Source organism: Vicugna pacos, chromosome 7, assembly GCF_048564905.1.
Source record: "Vicugna pacos chromosome 7, VicPac4, whole genome shotgun sequence".
NCBI lineage: Eukaryota > Metazoa > Chordata > Mammalia > Artiodactyla > Camelidae > Vicugna > Vicugna pacos.
The window spans coordinates 6,424,372-6,443,661 of record NC_132993.1 but is presented as its reverse complement, the minus strand read 5'-3'; the positions used below and the strand labels follow the sequence as shown (position 1 = coordinate 6,443,661).

At 43.2% G+C, this 19,290-nt stretch overlaps 1 protein-coding gene across 3 annotated transcripts in view; it reads left to right on the top strand.

Annotated features, from left to right (window-relative positions):
* Positions 1-19,290, top strand: part of CUL1 (cullin 1) — a 90,640-nt gene that overhangs the window by 12,648 nt on the left and 58,702 nt on the right. For all 3 annotated transcript variants that reach the window (XM_006217539.4, XM_072964283.1, XM_072964282.1), the window contains exon 2: positions 17,589-17,889. In XM_006217539.4, the coding sequence (XP_006217601.1) occupies positions 17,750-17,889 (140 nt within the window). In that variant the 5' untranslated portion in view covers positions 17,589-17,749. The remainder of the gene's footprint in view (positions 1-17,588; positions 17,890-19,290) is intronic.

The following is a 19,290-nucleotide window of genomic DNA, read 5'->3' as shown; positions in this document are numbered from 1 at the left end:
GCACCTCTTAAATATTAACTGGTTGTGGTCATCTTCAAATTTTTAAAGCAGTTTATACCGGTGACACTTCCACCCTGCTGGACGTCACATAGTAATTGAACTAAGAAGAATTTATATACTAACTAAATTGAGATTCAGTTATGAATTGAACAGTAGTTAAGACTTTTTGAGTGCCTGTATGTAGATTTTTAGGATTTAAAAAGACCTCTGCTATTAATTGTTCAAGTACCAAGAATAAAAATTTTTTCCTAATTCCTAAGATGTTCATAGGAGAAAATGCCATACTTAATGACATTCGAAATTTCTCATAATTAGAAGATTGTGTGTGTTCAGGGAAGTGAGTTGAATTAGCATGTTTTTCTATATTTATGTAATTAGAAAGACAAAGATTGATCCCAAGGAGAAGGTGGCTATATTAATTTATTTAGTGTAAGTTTGAGGGCCTACTAATTTCAAAGCTCTGCTAGTATTTAGGACGTGGGAGAAAGCATAAAACGAACTGTGAGGCTTGAAACACACTTCCTCTAGTCCTCCCCCAGGATGGTGGGTCCTGGTCTTGTTTCTTAACTTTGCAAAACCATCAGGTTTACAGTTTTATGGCGGTTTGAATACTTATAGTTCTCTTAAATGTTATACATAATGCAAATGGTGTGCCCCACCCCCCTCCCCATTTTTCTCAGTACTGGTACCATGTGGTAGAAATTAAATTACATGTAATTAATGTGTTCTAGCATGTTTCTTTGTTGTAGTTCTGTACGCTGATGGGCTAGGTTGGTTTTGAGTTTTTTTAAGTATCATCAGTGATTTAGATGTGTCCCCAAAATATGTGGAGTAGTACTTTCACCAGTGTTTCTGGAGCCCCTGCGGTGCGCCAGGGCACTGTCTGGTCCTGAAGATTCAGCTGTGAATTAGGCCCTTGCCTTCCAGCCTCTGGGCGGAGCCCACAAATCAGACATACTGCTTCTATTAAATCCCAGGGTCCTGGGGCCAGAGTCTGAATACAAAGAAGAACCTCTGTTATTGATATACTTTCCATTTTTATAGTAACAGGTATAAATATAAAATCCACTTATTAAAACATCCATTATTCAAATAGCAATAATTAGCAAAATAACTTAATTTTGAATTAAGAAAAATAAGCAAATACATTATTTAATATCAGTGCTAGTGTTTTGTTTACTCATGTTTTCTAGATTATAAAATGCAGGTTATTTCATGAGCAAAATACAGAAAGCAAAAGCTAGCCTCTACTTTCATTTTTTGGTTTTGATTTTTTTAAAAAAAGACCTTTGTTTTGAGCATTTGTAGGTTCACAGTAAAATGAAGGGGAAAGTACAGAGATTTCCTACATTCCCCTGCCCTGACACATGCAGACCCCCCCCCATCATTAACATCCCCCTCCAGGTGGTACATTTGTTACTGTTGATAAACATGCAGTGACACATCACAATCTCCCAAGTCCATAGGTTACATTAGGGTTCACTCTTGGTGGTGTACATTTTATGGGTTTGGACAAGTATAAAATGGTGTGTCTCCATCATTATAGTATCATAAAAACAGTTTCACTGCCCTAAAAATCCTCTGTGCTCTGCTTGTTTACCTCCCGTCTCCCCCCACCTCCACCGGCCCCCACCCAAACTCCTGGCAGCCACTGACAACTTTTTGCTGTCTCCTTTGTTTTGCCTTTTCCAGAATGTCGTATTGTCGGAATCACACAGTATGTAGCCTTCTCAGAATGGCTTTTTCACTTAGTAAGCATTTAAGGTTCCACCATGTCTTTTCGTGGCTTGGTAGCTCACCTCTTTGAGTGCTAAATAATATTCCATAGTCTGGATGGACCACGGTTTATTTATTCATTCACCCACTGAGGGACATCTTGGTTGCTTCCAAGTTGTGACAGTTACAAAACCAGGTTTTATAAACGTCTCTGCAGGTGTTTGTGTGCACTTCGGTTTTCAGCTCCTTTGGGTAAATACCAAGCAGCACAGTTGCTGGATTTTCTGATGCGAGTGTGTCCAGTTTTGTGGGAAACTGTACCATGCTGCTTTCCCACCAGTAGGGAATGAGAGTTCCCGTGGCTTCACCTTCTCACCAGCGTTTGGTGTTGTCAGTGTTCTGGATTCAGGATGCTGTAATAGGTGTCTCACTGTTTTAATTTGCATTTTCCTGATGATGACACAATGTGGGGCATCTTCTCATTTGCTTATTTGCCATCTGGGTATCTTCTTTGGTGAAGCCTTTGACCCATTTTTTAATCAAGTCATTTTCTTATTGAGTTCTAAGAGATTTTTGTATATTTTGGTTAACAGTTCTGTATCAGATGTGTCTTTTCCAAAGATTTTCTTCCAGTCTGTGGCTTGTCTTCTCATTCTCTTGACTCTTTCTTTCCCAGAGCAAAAGTTTTTAATTTTAGTGAAGTCCGGCTTATCAGTGATTTTTTTTTCCCCATGGATTCTGCCTTTGGTGTTGTGTCTAAAAAGTCACACCTTACCCAAGGTCATCTAGATTTTCTCCTATGTTATCTTCTAGGAGTTTTGTAGTTTTGCTCCACTTCTGTTTTTAAGGAAGGTTTTGCAAATAGTACATGCATAATGTTCAACATACTAAAAGTATCCTTGCACTTAATGGGTTTTAATCATTTTTTGACTAAAATCAAGTGAGTTAGATGGGGTTTTAAGGATCATCTACTCCAAAGTATTGGTTTTTTCAGAAGTAAGAAGAGAGCTGTTAGCTGGGGAATTCCTACTAGGTACCAGCCATAGAACTAGACCTTTCTACATGTGATGTCTCATTTAAATCTCTGTAACAACTCTGAGAAGTTGGTGTTTGGATGGTATAATTTAGGAGTTAATAGAACTAGAAGTGGAATCCACTGAATCAAATGTCTCCTTCTAAGTGAATGACTGGCGTTGCTCCCTGGCTTTGGATATTATGTGTTTGTCTCTTCCCCGTAGTGACTGATGAAGTATTTTCTCAGTCCCACGTGGGGTGATCTGAGCTGCGGATCATCCTGGTGACATCACCAAGGGGACCCCTGTCAGAGGGCAGCGGGAAGCGTGAACTTTCTTTTGGACTTAGAATTCAAGGCTGCATACGTTCAACTGTGAGACATTGCACAGAAGTTTTATTGTGAGACAGCTGTTGTAAGTAATTAGCAGTGGTTGTATTTTATTATTTTTGAATAAGGTCTGTGATTTGTGTTAGAAGTTGAAACATGATCAGTGTCATGTGGTATTCAAATATAAGTTTTATAGTAGTTATGCTTGTATGCTGGCCGTAGAATTTGAAAGGAAAATATGTCTCGCTCACTTCCATTGTGCAGTGGTGATCGGGGTAATAAGTCATCGCATTATCATTATTGAGCCAGTCCTGGCTGACACCAGACATCAGGAGAGGCACGTTTCTGTTGGTGTCTATCAGCGACAGAGTCTAGCACCTTCTCCCGGCCGTAGTAGGTGGTCCGTTTTCCCTGTGGCTGCAGCCTGGCTCTCACTCTGTTGGAGCTGCATCCTTTTTTTTAATGGAAGTACTGGGAATTGAACCTGTAACCTTGTGCACGCTAATCCTGCGCCTTCCCTACCCTCCCAAGGGCTGCGTTCTTGAGGGCACCATCTCCTGGCACTTCCTACAGTCAGTGACTTTTTCACCATAGACCTCCTTGATTTATCTCAGGCCTTTGACCTTGTCGAGGATTCGAAGTTTTAAGTTCTTTCCTTACACTTTGAAGATTTTACCCATGTTGATGCCAACAGTTTTACCTTTTTGTAGATTATTAAATGTATTTCTTTAGGTGTGATTTCCTTGGGCTACAGTCCTGTATTTTCAAACTGACTGGGCATTTTCATTTTGATGTTATTTTTAAAAATTGCTTCACATTCAGCATATCAAAAATTAAGCTCTTTGTCTCCCCTCTAGATTCAGGCTTCTCGTAACTTTATTTTTCTTAATAATATCACCTTTTCTTTTGGGTGGTTTCTCTTTAACCCCTTTTACCCCTGGTGTTTTGCCAATGTGGGAAAATTTTTAAATGCATGTTCAATTTAGTAATATAAGGAATTTTATAATTATAGATTTATGAGCATCTAGATGATCATCACTTAATCTAGAACTTCCATGAGAGCGTCGTGCTTGTAAATTCCTATTTATTTATAATTATACTTGTTACCAGGTATTAACTAACATAGAGAGCACCAGTGGTTGAGATCCTGTGTGGCCAACTAGGGCTCACAGATGTTTTTGTAGCTTTTACAGTGTAACTTTTTGCTTTTTTCCAATCATGAAAGATGTCCAGTAAAGAACAACAAACATCCGCTCCTGAGAAGTACACGGTAACATATTTTAAATATTCCTACCTAGGGTATAAAAGCCATTATGCCCAACTACTGTAATTCCAAAGCGCTGATGAGCAGAACTGATACTGGCAATAACTGTCATGGCATAATGGGAACATCTGTGATTTCCTGGTGGCACAGTCAGAGGTACCGCTAAAACTGCTGTGGTCTCTGCCTGCATTCGTAACTGGGGGAACTGTCGACTCTCGGTCAGGGGTTAGTGGGAAAGAAGATGTACTTCCCCACTGCCGTGTGCGCACCCCCCTGAATTCTCTCCCTGGACCCCTACTGATGTCTCATACCATCTCCACCCCGTTTCTTCCCTCCCCCATTTGTGGCCATTTGTATGAGGGTTCAATTTATCCTCCACGTTTTTCTTTTTGAAGAGAAAAACAAAGAGATCTATACCTGTGTGTTCATATGTACTCCGCCCCTCGCACATAAAAGGAACCTTACCTTCTTCAGTTACTGTGTCCACCACTGAGTTGTCAGTAAATGGGGGTCGCCCTTGGTCCTTTTCATAACCACACGGTGCTCCGTTGTGTGGGAGCTCCCATCCTCTCCTGATGGATTTTAGGTTGGTTTTCAGTCTTCGACAGTGACTAAACTTGAGTTTACAACTTGTAGTTTTTGGTCAGTTTGTGTTGGGGATAGATTCTTAGGAGTGAGATTGCTGGGTGATAGGGTCAGTGCACCTGTGTGTCATTAGATGCGGCAGTTCTGTCTGTGTCACTGAACATCCCCACCAGCAAGAGTTAAGTCCTTCTGACTTAGTAATGTAGCATCTGTCAGATTCCAGAATCGAGTTAGGTTTTTGGAGATTTGAAAGTCCGGGTTTGAGAGACAGCCCTCTTCATCCTTCATCCCCCAGCCCCCTGCCTACACCTCCCCTTCCCATCAGCTTCACTGTCATTCCTGCTTTGTGTGGTTTTAAGCATCTGGCCTTTCTCTTTCCGTTGCTGTGTCTCTTTAAGTTAATTTCACTGCTGCCAGGCCCCCTTTCATCCCGACTCTGCGGAGCTGTCAGACTCGTGTTTCTAAAGTCACGTTAGTCGCATCACTTCCCTGCTCTACAGCCTTACCTGACTGTGTTGCCCCCTCAGAATAAAGGCCCCTTGTCCGGTTACTCCAAAACCACCCTCCTGCCTCTGCCGCTTCCAGCATCACTCAGCCCCCTGTGCTCCCTTGCGCTCTCCTTCCCTTTGCTCAGCACCCTTCCTGTTCCCCTACTGCCCCCAAGTCCTACCTGAGAAGCGGTTCAGAGCACACACTTTGTAAAACCTTCTTGGTCGTGGTAGCCTGGAAGGATTTCTCTCTGACCTTGGACTGAAGTTTTGTCTGTGTCTTTACTGTGGTGGTAAAACATCTGTGCCACGTGACAGCTCTCCTTGGTACCTTCAGCTGAGTCTCTTAAATTACGTGTTCACTCGTTTATGTTGCAGGAAAGTAGGAGCCCCTCTGTTGTTAACATCTTAAATAGCAGTTCTTCAAGCTTTCTTTCCAGTAGAACACCTGATAATACTAATTTTCGGGCTCTGGCTCCTACGCATGCAGAACCTGGTCATTGTAGAAAGATGCATGCCTTTCTGTGAATGAACTGAATTTGACCCATAACAATTTATAGCTGGTATGCTTTAAAGCTGTCTTTTTCAAAAAACAGTTTTATTGAGGTATAATTCAGATACCATAAAATTCTCTTGTTTTAAATGTATAATTCAGTGACTTTTAGTAAAGTTAGAGTTGTCACAATCCAGTTTTAGAACATTTCCATCACCCACAAAGATCCCTGTCTGCAGTCACTCTCCATCCCCACCCTCGCCCCCACTCCACCGCAGCCCCGGACAGGCACAGGTCTCTAGTTTGTCTGTTCTGTACATTTCACGTAGTAAATAGAACCCTGTAACATGTGGTCTTTTCCTCTTGGCTTTCATCAGTGTGACACGTTTGGTGTTGGTCCAGGCTGCGGCATGTATCAGTAGCCATTGACCTGCTGGTGGGCATTTGGGTTGTTCCACTCTTTGGCTTTTATAAATAACATGCTGTGAACATTTGTATACAGGTCTGGGGGTGGACATATGTCTTCTTGTTTTGGGGGGGAGATACCTAGTAGTGGAATTGAAAGGTCATGTGGTAAATTTATGTTAACTGAACCTGGTCTTTAAATGGCCAAAATGTTTGATTACTAGCTTTGAGTAAAGACATAAACACGGCAATTTGAGCGCTTATGATACATTCAGGTCTTGGGAATTTGGCTCTGAATTGATTGAGAAACAGCAGAGCCCATTTCCCATCTGGGTGTCAATTTATGTTGTTTCTCTTAATATTTAGCCATGGATTTAAAGGTTTTGAATGACTAAGTGGAGGCGAAAAGTCCGCCGATATCTCTAGAAAGCCATCTGTTAGGGTGTTGATTGGAATTTTTTATGCTTCTTGTCAACTGTAATTGTTTAAACTTAATTGTAATTGTTCCCTTAGTTCTATCTAGAAATGGAATAATATGTTTAAGTTTCATAAGTAAGAGTAAATTTTGCAAGCCTTGTATTTCAGTAGTGAAGTCGGGTAGGGTTATCTAAGGTAGTAAACACCCTTCCTGGTAGTTGTACAAGTAGAACCTAAATACTGAATGCAGAAGTTTTTGATGTACATTTGTAAGATATTGGCCCCTGTTGTAAACTGACTATACTTCAATTTTGAAAAATGTAAAAAAAAAAAAAGAAATTAGCCTCTACTCTGGTGTCTTTAAGATTCCTTTGATTTTAAAAAGTGAAAAACTTAAATAATTAACATTCAGATACTAATAAATGAATGTTCAGATGAACTAGAAAACTAAGTCGTTTTGGGGGTGTATGAATAAATGTCCTTTTCATGAATTGCCAGCTCTTTCTTGAGCTGGTGATTGCAGGCATTTGGACTTGTCAGTACACAATCACGTTGTGAAGCTTTCACTCATCTTTTTTGCTTGATCCCTTTGGAAGCTGTGTTGTAATCTCAAATTGAAGAGTAAGTCTTAGTGGCAAATTTTTAAGGAAGTGAAATTAAGAAATCTCCCCCTCCCAAAGAAACAGCGTGGAGTTGGGGAGGGGGGTGGTGATGGACAGAACATGGCTTTGGAATCTACATACTTGGGTGTGAATCCTTGCCACTTATGAGCAGAGAGGCTTTGGGCAAATTACTCAACATCTCCAAGCCCGAGTTTCCTCATTTGTAAGAAATAGATAGTATCATGCAGAGAATATGACTATTGTAAGGACTCTGTGAGAGAAAATATTAAAACTCCCATTGGCACAGAGTCTAGCACCAAGGCCTACAGAAAGTATGCGTGAACTGACACGGAGCTCCCACCTAATGGACGCTGTCGGGGTGGTCCTGGGAGGGAGGGAGTGGAAGTGCGTGGAGTCTGCTCGTTTAACAGAATGAAAGACTGCTCGTGTTTTGGCACCTGGCCCGGGCACCACTGTGGAGGATGGGTTGGAGGGGGTGCGACAGTGAAGAGACTTCTGTTAGTGACCCCAGTGAGAGATGACAGTGACGCCCAGACTCTAGACGTTATAGTGAGTATCAGGGGAGGCAGATGATTCAAGAGAAGAGGGTCAGAGTGAATGGAACCGACCTTACATCGGGGTAAGAATGGGGAGGAATCAGGGCTGACCTGTCTTATTGAGACGGGAAATACAGAGTGGGGTTAGTTTGAAGTGGACCAGTCGAGAGGCTAAGCATGACCTTTAGTTTAAAGCTTCCGTGGAGGAGCTGGGAGGAAGGTGGAGGTATTTGTGAAACGGAGAAGTGTCTGCGGTTAGAAGGTGGTGCTTTCATTACTGCCAGGATTTTGGATTGGGCTGTGGAGGCTTCAGTTCACTAAGGTGGAAGAAAGGTGGAGTGAGATTCTGTTTTATTCACGGGAGTTTGTGGCTTCTGGAAGATCTGGGAAAGGAAAGGAGATGGACGAGCTGGATTCAGGTGCAGCTTGGAGAGTAGGGGAGCCCCACACTGCCCTGCTGCTGCCAGCACCCGACTCCCCGAGTTTCCAAAGTGCGACTGCAGAAGTGCAGTGAAATCCCGGCCAGACGGTCTGCGAAGTGTGCTACTGCCTGATCTCAGCTGTGCAGGCCCCCGCTGGCTGGATCCACCTCCTAGTCACGTGTCGCGTTCGTTTAAAACTTTAATGGAATTTAAGAATTTCTAATAAGAGTTTAAGAATTTCTCCGATAGAGAGCTTTCCAGTCTCAGTTCTAAATGGCACTGAGATTCCTTTGTATGAATCGACCCAATCATAATAAAACATAACAGTATTTCCAGGGATGCAAGCGAGAAGCAGCTTCTGCAGGGAACCCACTTCCCCGCCTGGAACAGACCATGCCCGGCACTACTTTCCAGTCCCACCCCAACTCACATCCGAGTCCTGAGCTGTACCCCGGCCGCCTCCCCACATCCTCTCACTTTTCTTTCTGCTTTTACCCTGTGGGTTGTGGAGGTTTGCAGAGTGTTTACTTACGGAAAAGAGAAATGACAGTGTACCTTTCGCTCAGCTTTTTTTTCCTGCAGTATTTCAAAGTAAACCCCAGCAGTCTTATCATTTCCCACACAGGAGTGCATATCTGACAAGGATGGTAGGAGGTTTTGTTTGTTTTTAAAGGAGCGCAGTAACCCACAGTAAGCCACCCACAGTAAGCCACGGTGCCGGAGCCTTACCCAGCTGAGAGCGGAACCCTCCCATCCTGTCGGGGAGGGCCAGCCTTCCCTCCTGCCGCAGAAGTATCCCTTTTCAAAATATATCACGTATAAATATAGTATCATACTATATGTATTTCTCACTTTTTTCCCTCTGGACTCTTTCTAAAATTAAAATTCATCCATGTTGATGAAAGTAGCCAAGTTGACTAATTTGTGTGCGATCTACTGTGTGGCTGTCCCACAGTTTACTTGTGTTAATTCTCCTGTTGTCGGTGAGCATGTGGGTTGTTTCCAGGTTTGGGTTCTTATTCTTGTTATTCTTATAAATAGTGCAGCAAATGCCTGTGTTCATGTGTTTCTTGATGTGCATAGGCAAACATTCCTCAGGGTCTAAGTTGTTTTACCATACGTTTCCTATCTTGTGTGCCACACTGCTGGTAAAAGCCAGGTGTTACATGCAGTTTTAACCAAGTGTTAGAATTTTAAGTCATTACTGAGTAATACCCAGGATCATTTAAATTTAATCAGATTTAAAGTATTACTAAACTAGAAAAGCCAAAGTTTGTCTTATTTTATTAACAGTGAATTTTAACTGTATTTTCATTAACTCTACTACAGACTTTTAGAAGATACTGTAGCATTTTAAGTCCGTGCTTTGTTTTCATCTTTTTACATTTTTCAAAAGCAGGTGCTCAACTAAAGCAGCTATGGTCTTTTCTCTCTCTCTCTCTCTCTTTTTTTTTGGAAAACATTGTCTGTTGTTTTCCTCTTACAGCTCTGAGTTAGCTTTGTTTAACACTGTTCAGTGTTGGTTTGTGCAAAAGCATCTGCTAAATGTATTTGGTCTTAATTTATAGGAGCAGAGGCAAATATCAGGACTGGATTAATAGACAAAAGTAGTATGTGGATTTTTTTGAGTATTTGAGGTGAAATTGAGGGGACACAACTCTTTTTAAAATTTAGGGGTTCCTCCCCTAGAGGAGAAATGTAGTTATGTTCCTTAAAGTCTTACGAGTTTATACTCCTCTCTGTTCTGTATATAGGAATTATTAGGGGAATAGTACATTAGGAGAATGCACAAAACTTAGTCAGTGAGATGTGGTGAAGAAAGGCTTGGCCCTGTAGTCCAGTCCGAGGACCACGGCCCCATCCTGCAGGTTGGAAGCCATCCTCCTTCCTGAGACTACAGGCTTCAGTCCCCCTGGTGCCTCCCCATGGTCCTCTTTCCCTCATCTGAACAAACATCACCAGAGCTGCACTGTACGTCCTCTCAGACCCAAGTTCCTAGCCCCATCCTCCCCACCTCAGTTCTTCATGGAGCTTTCTGGAGCCCTGTTAATATCAGCCAGAAACTCCTCTGAAGCCTCTTCACTTTCCTTCAGCCTCCTCGCTCTTTCTCAAAGACAGAGGCTCCCGAGAGCTCAGGTGTTCCCCCACATCCAACCGGGCTCCCGAGGCTGGGCTGGGCCTTCCAGGGCTTTCTATCCGAGACTGACCTGGAGGCTCTGCTGATGCCCTCCCCGTGGTGATGGACTGCTCACTGCCCCCCCTCCCCGACTTCAGAATTGAATCGGCCCCCCAGCGCCGGCTCAGCCTCCCTCTCCGCCCAACACCTGTTGTCTCAGGTGACTCAGCCTCCACCCCAGCTCTGCTCCGTGGCCACTGGCCTCGGCCCTCCCACCTGGCCGCCACCTCCAGGGCCACCAGTCCAGCGCCCCTTCCAGCAGCCCGGCCCTCGCGCTCTCCCTTGAATGGGAACAGGGGCTTTCGAGCCTTTCCTGGTTCCCACATCCCCTGACAGCTCTTTTCACTCCTTCATGACCAGATTTCTTAAAAATGGTCTGCATTTCTGTCCCTCCCAGTCCACTCCCGCTGGCTTCCTGCTCTTAAAACCCGCAGTGGAGCCTGCCCCTGCTGAGGTCACCAGGGACTTCCATGGAACTAAAGTCAGGCTGCAGTTCAGCTACCGTCAGGATGAGGGAAATAATAGCTAGCGTTTATCAAACTCTGCCTTGCCACGTGGAATGCTGACCCCCATAGATACTAAGTGATTTACCCAAGATCATACCAGAAGAAAATGGCAGCGACTGTATTAGGCCCAGCCACAAGTGGTCTTTTTTTCCCTTGGCCTCCAGGACGGGTCTCGTCGGTTTTGACCATGACTTTGAGGGTTGGACTTTGTGGGTTTCCCGCCACCTAGTCAGTTTCTTGTCGTTTCTCGGGATTCAGTTTGAACCCATCTCTTTCTTAATTAATTCCTCTGATTAATTCCAGTCCCCAGATTCAAGTCGTGCCCGTTAGAGGTGAGCTCTCCCCATCAGCTGCCTGGGATGATCCCCAAGCACCTCAGATTCAGGGTGTCTGAAGGTGACTACCTCCCGCCAGTCTCCCTCCTCTCCTGTGTCCTGTCCTGCAAGAGTCCATTATCATGTAGATGTAGACTCGCCTGAGTGTTGATCAGACACCCTCAGGTCAACAGAAGAGACTCCTTAGAAGGCTGCTTATTGCGGTTTTGCTTATAACTGTGCAAAAAGTAAACGCCGAGTAGCTCTTTGGCCGGGCAGTAGTGTGGGGGACCTTAGAATAGAGCATCGCTCCCAAGACTGGTGAGGTGTATCTCTCGAAGTGAAGTGACCTTTCTCTTATTCAGTGAAAAAAGTTTGAGAACAGTGTGTGGTTGATCCCAGGAGAATTAGGAATCTGTAAAGATCACAGATTTTTTTCCCCTTTTTTATTTTTTTAAGTTATGTTGTTCTTTGAAACATTAGTGTTTCCTTGAAAATCCAATCCTGAGATACGTTCAGGAAAAAATACTCTCTTGGCCAAGTCAGTTTGAGTGGGAGATGCTTTATACTGTTGTTTTTTTTTAAGCCAAAATTCATAAGACGTGTTCACTTATTAAGGCCTCTGAAGTCTTGTAGCAAACAAAATACTTAGCTTCAGGAAAGCTAGCATTTCCCCAGATTCCCTTGATACTCCGTTCAGTTGATGTTCCGATTAGTGTTGAGTAGACGGCTGTGGTAAGTGCTCTTTTAAAAAAGCCCTTTCATGATTAATGCTTCTCGACGTTCCGAATTATTAATGTCACGGAGAGTATGTTTTTCAGGATTCTTGGAGGCCGTTTGGTTAGTTCACACTTCTGCTCAGTGAAGGAATCTTCTGCACCGTTAGTCTTGATACAAGTCTGATTAGCTCACAGTTTGAATTGTCAGGAAACTTGTTTCATATTGATTCTGTTGGCTTTCCTGTCCTTTTGGAGTAACACGGTGTTTTCCACAAGGCAGGGCCTTAAAGAGACAACCTCCCTTCTCCTATTAGACACCTTTATTTTGACTCCTGTGCTCCGCTCCGTTGTCTTAGTTTCCTGGGAGAGAAGAGGATGAAGGAAGGTCAGGGGGGTGAGCACATGCTGTGCCCTGTCCAGGCTTCTGAGCCCGTGGCCGGCTCTGCCATTGGTTCCCGTCCTTGGTTGGTCACGTCTTGTGCCTCGGTTTCCTGTGCTTCCTGCGGATCCGGAGTCTGAAAGCCTGAGGGCTCCTCCTGGGTGTTCCTGACCACACCTGGTAAACCCTGTGACGCCAGGCAGCTGCCAGACCAGGGTACTGCTGAAAACCACCTGATTTCCTAAGTGTCAATTGTGTTTAGTTTTGGGGGAGGGTTTGTTTTTAACATCTCGGCTTCTTGGACAGCCTAAGTTTTTTGGCTGTGTGATATGAGTTATTGGGAAAATATTTTTACCCCTTACCTAAAAACCATTTAAGCCTCTGACTTCTCATGAAGTCTGCTTAAGATTATTGATAACTTTTGATGGCCTGGATAAGAGACGGAGGAGAGCATGTGGTTTTTTCCTGCAAATTCAACATTGACAGATAAAAGCCGTTCTTTTATGGGTACCTGGATTAACTATTTTATTACTCCAAATGGTTTTATAGTCAAACACTTTGATGCATGAGCAGATGAAACACAACCCCCCCACACACCCCGAGCTGGAAAACTCTGTTACTAGAGCATCTCGGGTCCATTTGGGTCCCATGTGGAAAGGGCTTGACTCCTGGCATAGGGTCAGCAGATCCCACCCTCCCGGCCCGCCTTCAGGGACTAAGCCCATGGGCACACATGGGCTCGTGCTGCCGCCCCAGGTGCCATTGCCAGGCAGTGCTGGGTGCATGGCTGCTGGCTGGGTGGGTGCCAGCTTCGTGGGGGCCACGTGACAGTTCACCCCCTTCTCTGCCTGGTCCTGCCTCCTCACTTCACCTCGCAGATGTCACCCCTAAGACGCATTCCACTCAAACTCTGCCCCAGGGAGCCCAGCATGAGGCCAGCAGGTCAGCTGCTGTCAACATGTGACCTGACCTGTAAGACATTTTCCTGATGTGCTTTCTTGTAATGTTTCTTTTTAGACTTAGATTTCTTTGCTGTTTATTAGTGGTAAATGTTAAGTATATAAATGTGAGGCTCTCTAGGGGATATTAAAACTGTAAGACAAGATAATTCTCTTTAAACTTCTCAATTAAGTCGATAAGGACATCTGAATTTTTGTGAACCTCAGACCAATTATAAAGGAATTCTGGACACTCAGTGGGGACAACTAGAAAAAGGGAAGGAGTGGTTTGAAAGAGAAAACAATAAAGCAACTAAAAGCAGGAATAGAATATTTTGCAAATTTTTTGGCGTAGTCTGCATGTAAGCTGAGATTTGCTGTGGCCCCAGATTTCCATGATTTGAACTAGACACAAAATGTGTGTAATAAAGTAGACTTGACATTTTAACATGAGAAGGTTGTATTTGATCTTAGAATATCAGTGAATCTTGACAGAGTTAGACTCGTAACTGGAATCAGATGCATAATGCGAGGAAGAAAGAACATGTAAAGAAAGTATCTGGGTGCCGATGTCGAGCGAGGACACTGACGTAGAGAAAAACCACTGACCATTTTATCTGGTGTGTTATAACTTTACCCTGGGGTGGGCTGTGGTGGGTGTTGGTTTAATAAGTGATATCTCAGCTTTATCCTTTATGCTGTTCTGATATTTGCAATGCTTTTCTTAGTTTAAAAAAATCAGAATTTTTTGAACAAAACTTTTCTTAAATTTCAAAATATTTGAATAGATTTAGTATTGATAAAGTATGAACTGATTTGTTCTTTCAAATTACCAGCTCCTTTAATTGGAGCTCTTTGGGTTTGTAAGATTAATAGATAATCAACGAATCTTCTTTCTTTTTTTTTTTGCTTATGGCTCTTTTAGTGGTTTCCCTGTTCATTGACACCTTAAAAGTGAGAGGTCCTAAAGCTGAGACTAGAGAGTTCGGAAAGACAGGCTTGAGAATCCAGAGCACCTGGCTTGTGGTCCTGCCACTTTCTAGCATTGTGATCTTGATCAGGTTTGATTGCTTCTTTGAATCCATTTCTTCATCTGTAAAAGGGAGAGCTGTCTTTTAAGGTGGGACTATAATTTTGGCACACAAATGCATGGTACATAAAGTTTCCAGTTAACAAGTAGGTTGTGTACCAAAGATGGATGTGTTAGCTTCTTAGACACTTTATTCTGTGGTGGTAGTGTCATAAAAGTAGACCGTGTCTGCTTTGATTTCCTGTTAACAGTACATAACCAGGGCAGAGGACACTGCCCGGCGCATGGTAGTTTCCTAACAAATATTTGTTGAATAAATATTAATGGTCACTGAATTTCTATAACTCTCAAAAGTCTGCTTAAATACCATGTTAGTATATATATGTATATATATTTGCAGTGACCAGGATAATATAAACCATTACTAAATGAAACAGCTAGAAATAAACCTTAGTCTGAAATCTAGTGTTTGAAGGGAAAAGTTTAAAGGAAACAAGATAGAATTTGTGGGGATTCTCAAGGGGGATTGGGGGCAAGTTTAGATGCTTGATGATACTGGTATTTCCTTAATTCTAAATCCTTTAAAAACATATAACTGGTCAGTTCCTTGATTGACTCTTGTTTATTCATGCAAAACACTGACCTTAGTGCTGGGCTCTGAACTGGGCTCCAGGTTGCTGTGGTGGGAGAGACAGTCCCCGAGCCTGGGACCCTGCTCACCGGTGCACAGAGGGCCCCGCTGTAGACACAGACCCCGGGTGCGAGCTGAGAAGGGGAAGTCCTGAGAGATGGCGAAACTGAAGCTCGTTTGGGAGTTGTCTAATATTTCTCACGTGGCTGGAAAACAACTTGACGAAGAGGAGCTTTCCAGGCAGAAGCAGCGGCAAGTGCACAGGTCTCAGGAGTGGCAAGGAGACTGACCTGCCAGGGCAGAGTCCGTGTGACTGTCCCCAAGGGGTTGCAGGGGGAGTTTTGTAAGAGACAGGTGAGGAGAGAGATGTGTCTGTGCCGTAGTAAGTAAGGATGTCTCCGCTTCAGGCTGCTTGGGCTCCCGCTGCTCTCAGGATGTCAGCTAATCACATGGACAGTTTAAGATTCAACTGCTATGTGAAGAATGGACGGGGAATGATGTAAACATTGAGAGGTATGGGAGTCCAGTTTGACTATTAAAATAGTGGTCCAGGTGAGAGGAGGAGGATGATTATTAGAAGAGGAAATAGAGATGGGCAAGTGGATTTGAAATGACCTGAAAAGTTCAAATCAGCTCATCAATGTAAGAAGTGAGGAATGAGGCGCTAGAATTATTCCCAGGTTTCTGACTTGTGGATACGTGGAGCTGCCACTTACTAAGACTGGCAGCACTGGTGGAGAATGGAATCTGGAGGAAAGTCCCTAGCCCAGCTGCGGATCTGTTGGGTGTGAGACATCAGGAGATGTGAGCTCGGCACTTGGATACAAAGGCACGTCTGGAATGCAGAGAAGAAATCTGGGCTGGAGGTAACGCTGTGACGCACCGGCGTATAGAGGTTTGAGGGAAGAAGGTTTGATATGTCCATATACTGAGCTCATCTGTCATAATGCAGCTTACATTTTTGGTACCTGGTTGAAATGATAGATGAGGTAAAGATAAAAATGGGGAAGGCAAGACTTTTTCTCAGTTGCTGGTAGGAACTATAAGAAAAAGGAGTAAATTAGAGCATCTCGATGGGTGTGGGAAAGCTTACTGTCTAAGACAGAATTAACTGATTGTGAGTCTGGGGAATTTAAGTGATAATTTCCCTTGAGGGAAAATCTAAATAAATGGCAGGGAAAGGAGTGTAGGTTTAAGCAGGTGATGCTCTCAGGTGGTACTTCAGTCCAAGACTCCCTGGTTCCAAGGTGGAAGAAAGGCAGGTTGAAATTATATTTGGGAAACATTTGCAACAGTTGTTAGTTTCTGAAAACTTGGAGTTTCTTGTGTTAGATGTTTTAATATTTCATAACCTTTTTGAATGTATGACATAAAATACTTCCAGAATCAGAAATGGTGTTGTGGTTTCGTAAAATATTAAGTCCCATAACTTAGGTAATAAATATTAGAGGTGATTTCAGTTTCAGAAGTTCAGGCTTATCCACGGGCATGACCTCCGTTGTCCTTAAACGTGCCTTGGTCTACGGGGAGCTCCGTGATGCCGTCAAGGATCAGGATGCACGAATCCCCTGCTGGGGTCTCTCAGACTTGGACCGCAGGCTCTGACAGCCCCTTCTTACCGCTCCAGACACCATTCACCTCCCAACAACATTTATTTTGTGGAGCTGTTTAGAATAAGTCCATGTTTCTTAGTTTTACACTAGAAATACTTGCTTAAAAAACCTCCACATTTTGATGTGATGAACGTAGTCAGTCCTTAAAGAACGTAGTATTGTACATTGGAAAGTACTGACTTAATATGGTGTTGAATAGCTGACATCCTTTATCTGTGGGTCCGTGATCCGGAAGCATTAGAATGTGCATTTTGCAGTAGCTCCATACACTTAGAAATAAGGGCCATTACCATTTTTTCAGCATTACTACATGTTAAATAGATTTGCCTCCGTTTTGCAGGCTCAGACGTTGAGGCTTAGAGGAGTGAGAAGTTGAGTAACTTGCCCAGGACCGCATGTTTGTAGGTGTGCAGCTAAGCTTCAGACCTAGGTCTCCCTAAATTCAGGGCACATTTTAAATTTTGGTAATTCTTGCCCCAGTCTCCTCACCTTCGGCCTCATCAGCACTGGCATTTTGCCAGATGATAAGTGAAAAATTATTAAAATTCCCAGACAACTAGTGAGATTGAACGTTTGGTTCTTCTGTTAGCTATTTGCGTTTCTCTTTCTGGGAATTTCCTTTGCCTTTTGTCCCTTGAGTTTGTCTTTCTAACTGTTATGTAAATGGAGCGATATAGTTTGTTTTGATGCCTTTAGAAGGCCTGTAAAACGACATGCCCATTGTGTTTGTGCGAGTTTAACCCAGCTTTTCTCGTGAGCGCTAATAGTCATAATGATTTTGAACTAAATGTCTAAGTAAGCATATTACACAGATCGTATAATATGAGTGTGTTTCCACAGAGAAAGAGAAATAATCTCTGGATTAGAATGGTACCTGCTAAGGCCTGCAGACTGAGTATCTCTGCCAGTGTGTGGCGGGCATCCTGTTCCACCTCCCCTCCCCCCAGGATGTTGGGAAAGGATTAATTAATTCCCTTTATTTCTTCTTCAGGTTTGCCTGCAATGAGATTTCATTCTCTACATTTAAAGGACATCCTTTCTGAGCTGCTGTGAATAAATTTGGAATGATACTGTATATTTTCATCTAATGGAGAATTAGCTGTCCCTTGAATAAGGATTGCTGCACTGGACGACTTCAGAATATTACTCACAATGTCATCAAACAGGAGTCAGAATCCCCACGGACTGAAGCAGATTGGCCTTGACCAGATCTGGGACGACCTCAGAGCTGGAATCCAGCAAGTGTACACGAGACAGAGCATGGCGAAGTCCAGATACATGGAACTCTACACGTATCCTGCTGCCTGAGCTGAGATTTAATGCGTAGGGTTTTGATTATTTCCTAGCCTGATCTGTGGATTGATAGAAATTTCACATCATGCTTTCTCTTTCCAGTTCACCCTATAGTGTAGTTATAAGGTTCCTTTTTAGCTTTAAAAGTGAACTCATTTACCCTTCTGGTTTTTGAATGAAGTGACGTTGGCTGGTTGGTCACCTAAAGCAGTGCCGTTCAGTATAGTTGCCACTAGGCACGCATGTCTGTTCACATTTGCACTCATTAAAATTAAGTAATTAAAGATTCAGTCCCTAGGTCGCGGTACCCGTGCTTCTGGGCTCAGTAGGTAACAGGCTTCTCCTGTCCTTGGGGAAGGTTCTGCTGGGCAGCGCTGGTTAAAGCAGGGAAGCCCTGGCTTCTGCACTCTCTGTGGCTGCCTCGGTGCTCTGGGGCAGAGTGGAACAGCTTGCATCAGTGATGGTCTGGTTCACAAAGCTGAAAATATTTTCTCTCTGGTCCTTTATGGGAAAAGTGTGCTGACTCCCATCTGAAGGGTCACCACATAGAGCAAGAGTCACTGTTATGTTTTACAGACATGGTGTTACAGTATTTCGCTCACTGGTCACGTGGTCTGTGATGTGTGCAAGGACTGCTGTTTGCCACGAAGGTCATAGAAGACGCAGCTCCTGTTGTCTGTTTCATGCAGTCGACCTTCCTGATCTGCACATGCAGAGCTCCACCTGGACTGGTCATTTGATACAAGGGGCTTGAGCATCCGTGGATTTTGGTATGGGGGGCTTCCTGCAACATGTCCCCCACAGATACAGAGGGATAGCTGTACCCTGAGACTTACTATTGAACTTGTAGAGTCACTTGATTCCATCCAAATATGAGAAATTGCAATTTAAGCTAACTCACTAAAGGGCAGATGGCTCCTGATGTGCTGGTTCTGGGAGTTTAAAGTTGCTAGTTTAATGGAGATTTAATTTTATCTTTAATATGTATCAGTGATTGTCAGACTTGGTTATGTGATGTTCCAGTATGCCCTCAGCTAGGCTAAAATTTTACAATCTGTAAAAAAAAAAAAAATTAACATTAATTTTGAAAGATATGAAACTATATGCCTGTCTCTAAATTACTTTAAAACTTACTGTAGGTATATACAGATATTCATAAATGTGTATATACTTACACAGTAGAATCCTTTTTAAAAAAACGGCTTTATTGTGATATAATTCACATACGGTAAAACTCACTCTTCTTAAACGTACAGTGTGTTTTCAGTATATGGTTGTGCAACCATAACCACTGTCTAAATTTAGAGCATTTTCATCACCCCCCCCCGAGAAACTCTGTACCCATTAGTAGTCACTTACCATTCTGTCCTCCCCCAGTCCCTGGCAGTCACTCAGCTACT